This window comes from Cygnus olor, chromosome 1 (genome assembly GCF_009769625.2).
Source record: "Cygnus olor isolate bCygOlo1 chromosome 1, bCygOlo1.pri.v2, whole genome shotgun sequence".
NCBI classification, from domain to species: Eukaryota; Metazoa; Chordata; class Aves; order Anseriformes; family Anatidae; genus Cygnus; species Cygnus olor.
The window spans coordinates 1052389-1063288 of NC_049169.1; the positions used below are offsets into that span (position 1 = coordinate 1052389).

At 65.3% G+C, this 10900-nt stretch overlaps 1 protein-coding gene across 1 annotated transcript; it reads right to left on the reverse strand.

The window, feature by feature from the left end:
- Positions 1 to 7104: 7104 nt before the first annotated feature.
- On the reverse strand, positions 7105 to 9737 carry LRRC4 (leucine rich repeat containing 4). Its single transcript, XM_040545198.1, has one exon. It carries the CDS (start codon positions 9488 to 9490, stop codon positions 7556 to 7558), a length of 1935 nt encoding a protein of 644 aa, XP_040401132.1. The 5' UTR covers positions 9491 to 9737; the 3' UTR covers positions 7105 to 7555.
- Between the last annotated feature and the right edge of the window lie 1163 nt (positions 9738 to 10900).

Here is a 10900-nt window from a genome sequence, read left to right on the forward strand (position 1 = left end):
GGGTCCATCCCCGCGCCCCAAAGCTGCTCGTGCCCCAGCGTGGCTTCGTGCTGCCCCAAATACCCCCGGCCCTTTATTTACCCCTTCCCTGCCTTTGTGCTGTCTGCGGCAGCACCGGCACAGCACGGCTGGGGTCTCACCGGGGCGGCGGGCACCGACCAGGAGCGGCAGCGCCGGGAAGGCTCCCGGGGCCCTGTCCCACCTCTTCCCCCTCGTGCTCATGTCGTGCGAGCGAGCAGCCTCGATTTGACAAGGTGCCGGATTTAATTACGTCGGAGAGGCTGCCGACTTCTCCCAAGGTGCCGACTGTTTGCGGCCGTACGGCACCATCCGTCCCCGGGATCCCGCTGGGCTTCGCCGGCGCGACGCGGGGGCACCGGCGCTGCCTGCCCCACGGAGCCGGCACGTGGCGGCGGCACGGTGGCCACGCAGAGGCAGGGACGGTGCCGGGGACGTGGCAGGCTGGTGGCAGAGCCGGGGGACCTGCGGCTGCTTGAAGCCCCGCACGTCTCCCTCCCACAAGGGGGGCAGCATTTACCCACCCCGGGGCCGGGGTCGCACGGCGCGGGCAGGGGCAGCGACCCCCAGGGCTGACCCGGTTCGGGAGGTCCCAGCTCGTGAGGCCAATTAATTAGGCCGGGATGGGGTCGGGGAAGCAGCGCATTATGCAAAGCAGCCCCGGTAGTGGCACCATTTAGAGGCAGCACAGTTGCTAAACTGTTTATGCAAATGGGCCCAGCAGCAGCCCGTGCTGCAGTTGTAATTACTTGGGGGGGGGGGGGGGGGAGCAGCACATAAAATCCTCTCCCCCTTCAAAAAAGAGTTTGCCGCAGTCTGCAGCTCAGGCTCGGGGGGGGAAAAAAGCCACGAAAGCGGCAACGTCGCCCGGTGCTGAGCCCTGCACGGCGGTGCTGGGCGGCTGGGGAGGAGAAGGAGGGCGCTGAGCCCTCCCGGGGCTGTCCCCTCCCAGCGCTGTCCGCCCCCGCGCTGTCCCCACGGATGCTCATCGTCTTGTAGCAGGGGCTCTGTGCCTCAGTTTCCCCAGTGGCCCCTGGGGCAGGGATGGGGCCCAGACGTGGAGGGCAGCAGCAGCACGCTTTGGGGACGGTGCCACTGGGATGTTGCTCGCCTTCTCGCTTCAGACTGGTTTTAATCTGTCCACGTCCTGCCGCCCCTCCTGGGCCAGCACAGGGCTGGGGGGTTTTGTGGGTTGATCCGCTGCCATCACGAGCCGGGTTCCACAGGCACCGTGCTCCTCAACTGGTTCCTGCTCCCAAGAGCGCTCCAAGAGCCACCGTCCCCTCTCCGCCTCTCCACGGCACCGTGCTGCCTGTGTCCTCATGGCTCAAGGGAGGGTGTCCGTCCCTTTAAAAGTCCCTGTCCCCATAACAGTCCCTGTCCCCATCCTTGTCCCTGTCCCCATCAGTCCCTGTCCCGGTCCCAGTCCCTGTCCCCATCCCAGTCCCTGTCCCCACGTGCTGGGGGCTGCAGAGCACGGGGCTGGCTCCCATGCAGGGCGCACCTCAGCCTGTGCACGCACGCCTGCGCGCTCCCAAAGCTCTCCACGACCAAAGCTGCGCGCATCCAGGCCGACAAATTTGTGCTGCCCTAACCGGGGCTCGGAGGGACCTTGGGTGCTGCTGTGCTGGGCTCTGCCTGAGGCGCTGGGCGAGGGGCGCAGCCAACGGAGCGCTGCCGGTGGGACGCGGCTATGCCTGTCCCCCGCCGGCACAGAGAGGGGGCTCGGTGTGATATAAGAGGAGTAAAGGCAATAAAAAGGTAATTTGGTGCCGACTCCTGACCCCGGCTGCATCGCAGCACTGCTGCCTGCGGCACACGGGGGGCTGCAGTAATCGGCACCGTCGAGGTCGCGGGATGCGTGATGGCTTTTAGGGGAGCATGAGCGAAGGGGAGTGTGGGGCTAAGCTGGTGCTGAGGCCCCAGGGCTTTGCAGCATGCTTGGGGACAGGGGCAGCAAAAGGGGGGGTCCTGCAGCGGCTGCACACCCAGGGTGAGCCCCCAGCACTTGGGGGCAGGGTCCCAGGTCCCCACCGGCCACGCTGCCAGCGTCACGCTCTCCGCAGCCCGAGCTCAGCCCCTTTTCTCTGAGGGAACCGCCGTGCCACTTCAATTTGCATCCCTCCCGACGTTTCACCCGCGGGAAGAGCGAGAGCTCGGCAAAGCCCCTGTCACCAAAAGGCAGCCGGCGGCACGGGGACGGCGCAGGAGCCCCAAAAGCAGCAGAGCCGGGGGCAGCCCCCGCTCCCCTGCCCGTGCCCGCTGCCTGCCGGGAGGCTGCGGCGATATTTTTAAAACCCTGTCTGCAGCCGGCTGCTGACTCACAGCCAGGTGAAGCGAGTGGCCGGTGACGAGCCGCGTGCCGGCTAATTTTGGCTGGGATCACGTTCGGGCTGACAGCGGCCCCGAGCAGCTCGCCGCGCTCCCGGGGGACGCGCGCCCGCGGCTTCGCGCTCGGGTTTCACCCCGCGGACGGCACGGGGGGACGCGACCCACTAGCACCGGGAGCCGCACGTGCCACAGCCACCCACGCCGGGACCACGGCGTCCCCACGCCACGCGAGCACGGTGTGGGCACCCCCTGGGGACCCTCTTAACTCGGGGGGAGGCGAGGGGTTGTCGCCCTCCCACGCGTTTTTTTTGGCACCCGGGCGATTCCCGGCTCCGCGGCCGGGCACGAGCAGCCCCCGTCCATGCGTAATGGCAAGCAGCCCCGTCCGCAGCGTTCCTCGGGTGGGAAGCACAAGGCGCTTTTTGTTCTGCTCTGATGAATCGAGCCTCAAATTGTCGGCCTGCCGATCCCCCGCCCGTGCGCCCATGGCTGCAGCTCCTGGTGGCCCCCAGCGAGAGCATTAAAACCCCGCCGGGCTGAAACGCGAGCGCCTTCCCGGGATGCGCTGCCGCACGCTGCAAAACCCGCGGAGCTGCGAAAACATCTGCAGCAACGGAGCCAAAAATATCCGCAGCAATAAGAATAATTACCGCGAGCCCCGAGTCGGGCTGTGCCGCCGAGCCCACACAGCCGGCACAGCCCCCGGCTTTGTCGCCGGCTTCCTGCGCCGGTGGGAATGCCCCCAGGACGGCGGCCCCACTGCGGGCACCGCGGAGCACGGCCCCGTGGCCTCGATGCTGGCTTTGCCCCGCTCGGGAACCTCAACTCAAGCCCGGGGATGCTGCGCATGAGGGAGCTGCGACGCTGCAGCAGGGCGGTAGGGACCGTCCCAGCACGTCCCAGTGCCTCCCAGTACCTCCCAGCGTGTCCCAGTGCACGCAGTGCCCTGGAGGAGCGTCCGCCCCGGCACTGCTGGCGGGGTTTTCTGGGCGGCTGCTGTGACATTTGCTTTTTTCCTGAAAGTGCAGGTTCGGATTTAGTAAATATTTGCCTTTTCCGAGGCACGGCAGCTAATTACGGAGCCCTGACCGCGGCGGTGTGCAGGCGGCGAGGGAAAGGCCCCGGCAGGAGGTGCCCAGGCTCCGTCCCCGCCACCGAGCATCCCCGACCCCAACAGCCCCGGGGAGGGCGCGGGGACCCTCGGGGACCCTGCGGGACGGGGCCACCCCGGGTCCCCCTCTGCCGTGCCGCTCGCACATGCACGTGCGGAGACAATAGCGGCCGGGCCCCGATGGGGAGCGTTGCCATAGAAATTATCCTTAACAAGCCGCGAGGTTTTTAATCACGGGATGCTGCAGCCGCTGCACACATTCCCCGGGGCCCCCGCTCTGCTCTGGGGCGTTTTCCTAACCGACCCCGGGGGCTCTGTGGGGTGGCTGTGGGGCTCCGTGGGGCTCCATGGGGCCGGTGCTGGCTCCACACCCCAGTGCTGGCAATGCCCGTGCCGTCCAAGCCGGCTCTTGGCAAAACCTCACCGGCATCTCCCATCTCCCGTCCCCAAAATGCTGGGGGGGGCGGGGGGCGGTGGGTGGATGGCGTGTGCCGGGGGGGGGGGGGCAACCCGCGCCCGTCACCGCCGCCAATGAAAGGCTTTTATATTCCTGTCGCTCCGCTTCTTGCATGTCTCTGGGAAGCCGGTGACGAAGGCGCTCGCACAGGGCTGGCTGCGAATACCCCCCCCGCCCTCAGCTGCAGGGCCCGGGGTCTGTCTGTCCCTGTCCCTGTCCGTCCCGTCACTGTCCCATCCCCGTCCCTCTGACCCCTATCCCCAGTGGGGAGGGATCAGGCAGCAAAGTTTGTGAGCCCTGGGGAAGGAGCGGCTGCAGCACAGGGGTACCTGGGTGCCCCAACTGCCCTGCACCTCCCCGGGCACACTGCAAACGCCCGAGCACACCGGGACCACCCAAGCACATTGGGACCACCTGATCACATCGGGACCACCCGATCAAGTCGCGACCACCCGAGCACATTGCGACCACCCGACCGCATCGGGACCACCCGACCACATCATGACCCCTTGCACCGATCGCGCTGCATCCCCTCTTGGCACTGCACCCCCGCTGCCCCATCACACTGCAGCCCACCCACTTGCATGGCAATCCACCCCTCCCCCCCCCCCCCCCCAGCTCAGTCAGCCCCCACTGACGGCTATGCAGCCCCTCACATCGCATTGAGCCCCCTGACCACACCACAACGATCTGGTCACAGCACAGCCCCTCCACCTCATCACACCGCAGCCCCTTGTGCTGATCACGCTGCAAGTCCCTTGCTCCGAACGCACCGCAAATGCTCCCTTCCCATCCCATCGCATCCCATCGGATCCCATCCCATCCCATCAGATCCCACTCCACCCCATCCCATCCCATCCCATCACAACGCATCCCCTCCATCCTATCACACTGCAACCGCTCCACCCCACCAGAGCCCCTCCATCCTGTCCCAATCCCATCCCCATCCCATCCCAACCTCTTCATCCCATCAGAGCCCCTCCATCCCATCACAATCCCATCCCCATCGCACCCCATCCCCATCGCACCCCATCCCATCCCAACCTCTCCATCCCATCGCACTGCAACCCCTCCATCTCATTGCATCACGGCCCCTCCATCCCCTCACACCACACTCCAGCCATCCCATCCCACCCCATCACAGCCTCCCCCACCCCATCCCATCCCACCGCAGCCCCTTGCCCCCAGGACACCGCAGCCCACCCAGCCAGAGCTCGCAGCCACCCCGGTCCCAGCGCGGCGCTGAGCCCCAAGCCCCGTGCCCCGAGCCCCGCGCTCTCCCCGCCGCGCACGCTCCCTCCGGGCACCTCTCGCAGCAGCAGCAGCAGCCAGATTATTTACTTTGCTATTCTAATTTAGGGCTAAAATTAAAGCTAAGTGCTTAAATAAACTCCATACGTCACGTCAGCCCGCTCCCCGTGTCTGCCGCCGGTAGCGGCTCTGGCGGTGCGCTGGGCTCCCCGGTAGCGAGGAGGATGAGGAGGGGAGCGGCGCGGGAGGAAGGGCCCAGCACCGTGGTGCTGCTGGGACCAGGCCAGAACTGGGCCGGGGAGCCGTGAGAGCCGGCCGTGATGAGAGAAAGGCTCCCAGACCCCAGCGCCACCAAAATCCCACCCCGAAAAACACCCAGAAAAGCCCAAAAATCTCCAACGCCAGCTCCGGCCACATCCGGCAGCAGCGGCGGTGGCTCACGGGGTGGGCATAGTGTGGGGGGCTCGGGCACGGCACGGGGGGCTCGGGCAGGTCTTGGGGGGGCTCGGGAAGGTCAAGGGTGGGCTCGGGCAGGGCACGGCGTTGTGCCACTGCTGGGGGGGCTCCAGGGGTCCTGCGCCCCCCCCCCATCCCACCCGCCCGAGCACCGCGGCACGGCCGGTGATTCATCGCCGCCCGTCCTCCCGCGGCGGTAAATGGCGAATCCAGCTCCGGCAGCCGGGGATATTTGGGGGGAAGGGGCCCGATCCTGGCAGGATCGGGGTGGGGGGGGGTCCCTGGCCCCGTGCACACGCGTGTACAAGCGTTGGCCATCTGCAGCGGTGCCCCCCGCCGCGCGCCCCCACGGTTCCGCGCGCCCCCCTCGCCGCCGCTCTCCTTCCATTTTCCTCCTGACCTCCTCCCCCGCCTCCCCCCCCCCAGCATCCCGATTTTTGGAGGCTTTTTGCTGCCGGGCAGACAAAAAGCGGCCACAGAAACCCTTTCAGGCTCTGCTCGGCGCGGGGAGAGGGGGGGGGGGGACACGCGGGGCGGCCGGGCCAGTTAACCCGTGAGGGACAGCGCGTTCAAAATTTTTAACAATATTTATTAAAATACAAAAATACACTTGTTTTTTTTTTTTTTTTCTGCTGTTGCTGCTGCTGTCGTTGCTTTCTCGCTCAGAGTACAGTCAGGTCGTTGGGAGTCTATATAGCGATATAGCGATATATATAACTTCGGGGTTCGCCTGCCCCCTCCCCACCCCCCCCCACCCCCCACCCCCGATTTCGGGTGTCGCCGAAATCCCACCGCTCAGTCCTTAAAGCTAAATTAAAGCCACGCCGGGGGGGGGGTCGGGGGGGAGGGATGGGGCACCACCCCCTCCTGCCGTGCACCCCCCAAGGGGGGGGGGGCAGCCCCAACCCTGGGACCCCATGCACTGCCCCCCCCCCAGCTGCGCCCTCAGAGTGCCGGGGCTTTGTGCCCCCCCTCGGCACCCCCCCGGTGTGGGGCAGGGTCCCACGAGCCCTTGGTCCTCCCCCTTGTCCCCCTTTCTGCGAGCATCCCTCGGGGTGGGCTGGGGTGGGGGGGTCCCATCCTCCCCCCCTCTCCCCCCCCGAAAACACACCTGGGGCTCAGCCCGGGGAAGGGGGTGGGGAAAAAGCAAACACCCCCCCCCCAAAAAAAAAAAAAAAAAAGGAAAGGAGACGCACCCCGGGACCGCGAGCCGCAGCGGGCGGGGGCCTACAATCAAGGGTCGGGGCTCCCGGGGGAGCCGTAGCCCTGCGCCGGGGCCGCCACGCTGCAGGGGTGCTGCAGTGGGAGGGGGTGCGGGGGGGGGGGGCACCCGCTCTGTGCCCCCCCCCCCGATGCTGGCCCCCGCTTCCCCCCCCCTTTTTTGTTTTTTTGCATTAATACATTGCAGATATTCCCTCCCCGCCACAATCTACACCCACCCACCCCCCCCCAAAAAAAAAAAAAAAAGAAAAAAAGAAAAAAAAAATCCTATTTTTTTTCTTATTGCATGTGGAAGGTTTTGGCACGGCTCCGCCGGCCGCTCGCCCGGCCCCGGTGGCCACGGTGCCGCGGGGTCCGGCCGCATCCTGCCCGCGGCGTCGCCCGCCCTCCTCCTCCTCGCGCCTGGGCAGGCGCGGATGTCCTCTCGCCTCTCTTAAATAGAACTTACGAGTTAGAAAATAGTTTCTTTGTGTGTTTTCGTTTTCGTTTTTGTTTTTTTTTTTTTAAATTTTAATATAATCTGCTCCTCTTATCAGCCCATAGATTTAATATATAAGCATGTACAAGAAAAAAAGTCTCTCCCCCGCTCTGTACAAAAGTTACTGTCTCTTTTTTTTTTTTTTTGTTCTGTTTTTGTGCATTCTATTGCATTTGTAATTTCTGGGAAAAAAAAAATGTAAAAAAAAAAAGAAGAAGAAAAAAAATAGAAGTCATATCTGAGTTTCCTGCACTTTCTCCTTGGTGTGGGTCTGAATGATATAGGGTTCAGAGAGGGTGGTTACGGGGGGGTGCAGCGAGTTCCCCAGGCTGTTCTCTGTCCAGTGGGCCCCGTGCGCGGCTTTGTAGGTGTTGTAGTTAATGTGGTCATGAACGGCGGGCAGCACGACCGCCCCCTCACCTGAGACGCCGGCGGGCGCCGCCGCCGCCGCCGGGATGTCCTCGTCCACCTGGATGATCTCCACCGTCCGGGCGGCCGTCACGGTGCTGCGCTGCTGGTGCCGCTTGCGGAGCTTGTAGAAGACGATGAGCATGGCCGCGGCCAGGAGCGTCACCGCCACGAAGCAGCCGATGATGATCTTGGTGGTCTTCATCACCTCGTCCAGGCTGGTCTGCATCTTGTCGCCAGCGTCGGCGGTGGGCACGGCCACCTGCTTGGGCGTCCGCGTGGTCTGCACCAGGACGGTGGTGGTGGTGGTGTAGGCCGGCTGGTAGCCCGTGGAGGTGGTGGGCACGGGCTTGGTGAACTTGGGGGAGACGTCCTCGGGGGAGATCTCCGTGGTCTCCACCGTGACGGTGGTGAAGAAGCTGTAGTTGGAGGTGTTGAGCTCGGCCGTGCTCACATTGAGGTAGGCCGAGGCGTTGGAGTTCCCCGCCACGTTGGTCACCATGCACGTGTAGAGGCCGGTGTCCGTCAGCAGCACGTGGGAGAAGTTGAGGGTGCCGTCGTTGAGGACGGAGATGCGCGGGTGGCTGGACGCGTGGCTCAGCACCGTCCCGTTCGGCAGCAACCACCGAACGGAGGACATGGAAGGAGTCCGGCACTTGAGCTCGGCCACCCGCCCCTCGGAGATGTTGAGGTCCATCGGGGCGTCCATGATGAAGGGCGCCGAGCACTGGAAGGAGGTCTGGTCCACCTCCACCAGGAACCTGCCCCGCATGTGCAGGGGCGCGTGGCAGCGCCCGCAGCAGGTAGAGTTGGTGGGGATGTACTCGCGCAGCCACCAGGACAGCCAGAGGATGTCGCAGTCGCAGTCCCAGGGGTTGTGGTGCAGGTGCAGCTCCACCAGGTAGCGCAGCGGGGCGAAGAGGTCGTGGGGCAGGGAGGAGAGGTTGTTGTGCGCCAGGTTGAGCTCCACCAGCGCCGTGAGGTCATCGAAGGCATTGCGCTCGATCAGGCTGATCTGCGAGTTCATAATCCAGAGCTTTTTGAGCGACTTGAGCCCGTGGAAGGAGCCCGGCTTGATCTCGGGGAAGTTGTTCCCCGACATCTCCAGCTCCTCCAGCCCCACCAGGGGCGTGAGGTTGGGCATGTCCTTGATGTTGCACATCCCCAGGTTGAGGTACTTGAGGTTGTACAGGCCCTCGAAAGCCCCCTCGGAGATGTACTCCAGCTTCTTCAGCTCGCCCAGGTCCAGGCGCATGAGGGAGGGCACCCGGTTGAAGGCGTACGAGGGGATGCTCTCGATGGGGTTGTTCCTCAGCCACAGCTCCCGCAGCTTGGAGAGGTACTCGAAGGCCCCGCTGGGGATGACGGTCAGCCAGTTGTCGAAGAGCTCCAGGGTGTTGAGGCTGGCCAGCCCGTTGAAGGCGCCCACCTCGATCTGCCGGATGGCGTTCCTGCCCAGCTGCAGGACCTCCAGGTGGTGCAGGTGGCGGAAGGTGTCCGCCTGGATCAGCTGGATGTTGTTCTCCATCAGGTTGAGGTACCGGGTGTTGGAGGGGATGCCCGGGGGCACCTGGGCCAGCCCGCGGCGCGTGCAGACCACCTTGCCCAGCTGGTTACTGCAGGAGCAGGCGGCGGGGCAGCTCGGGGCGGCGGGCGAGGCGGCGGCGGCGGCGCAGAGCGTCCAGGCGTGGACGGTCAGGCAGGCGAACAGGGACGCGCTCCAGGTGTGGTGCCCAGGTACCTGCCGCAAGAGCTTCATGGTGTGGCACGTTCATCATTCACCATCGTCCGGGATGGCGGCGCGGAAAGGAGAACTGGCTCGGGGCCCCCCCCCCTCCGCGCCCGGCGCCGAGAAGGACGCTCCCGGCTCGGACGCGGCGCTTGACGGCTCGCCGGAGGGGCCGGGGGCCGTGGGGGGGGCAGGGAGGGGGGGGATTCGAATCGAGGAAGGATGGAATAGGAAGAATGCAGGGGGAAGAGGGGAAAGGGGTGGGGGGAGAAAAAAGAAAAGGGGAAAAAGAAAAAAGGTGCCGGGGTGGGGGGGGAGGAAGGAGCAGCCCCCCCTCAGCCGAGCCCCGCTCCCCGGCCGTACCTACCTGGGGGCAGGGGCTGCTCCGGGCCGCTCGGTGCCGAGCAAGGCGGGGGGGGGGGGCGGCGGGGAGACGGGGGGGGGGGGGGGCCGGCACCAGGAAAAAAAAAAAAAAAAAAAAGAAAAAGGGGGGGGGGAACCCACAAAATGGCTCCTGGCGGCTGCGGCGCGGGGCGCGGGGAGGCGGGGGCCCGGCTTAGGCGGGGGCCCGGCAGCCCCCCACCACCACCGCCACCGCCGCCAGCCCCGCCGCCCGCGCCGCGCTCCGCCGCCCGCCGCCTGCCCGCCGCCGCATGGCGGCCCCCCCCCAGGAGCCCCCCCCCCCCCGGCCGGGCAGAGAGAGGGGGGAAAAAAAATTAAAAAAAAAAAAAAAAGGTAAGGGGCTGGGGGGGGGAGGGACGTAGAGAGGAAATTTAAAAATAGAAAATTGGAAAATGGGGGAAAAAAAGGGGAATGGAAACGGGGAATGGAGGAAAGGAGAGAAAGGGAGAGGGGGAAATGGGAGAGGGGGAAATGGGGAAGGGAAAAAATGGGAGATGGAAAAGATGGAAAAACGGGGAACGGAAAAAACGGAAAATGGAAAAAATGGGAAATAACGGAAAAAATGGAAAACGGAAGAAAGGAAGTGGAAGAAATGGAAAATGGAAAAAAAAGGAAATGGAAACTGGAGAAATGAAGACGGAAAATGGAGAAATGGGAAACGAAGACGGGGAAACGAAGGAAAAAACGAAGGGGGGGGGGGAAAAAAAAAAAAAAAAAAGGCGGACGGAGGGGTAAGCGGCGAGCTGGAAGATGGAGAAGGAGCCGGCGGCGGAGCGGCGGAGCGGAGGTGACCGGGCGGCGGGGCGGCAGCACCGGGCGGTCGCGGCCGGAGGCGGCAGGCGGCGGCCGGGAGCGGAGCCGAGCCCCGCAGCGCGCAGCCGCGCGCACAGCAGCGCAGGGCCGCGGAGGGGCGCAGCGCGCAGGGGCGCAGCGCGGCGCAAAGCGGCGCAGCCGGGGCCGGGCGCTCCCCGCGGGGCTCGTTCGGGGGGCGGCGGAGGTTGGGGGGGGGGGGGGGGGGGTGGGGGGGGGGGGGGGGGG

What these genes read in the sequence shown, in the direction of transcription:
- LRRC4 (XM_040545198.1), bottom strand. Translation starts at nt 9,490, where the DNA reads ATGAAGCTCTTGCGGCAGGTACCTGGGCACCACACCTGGAGCGCGTCC.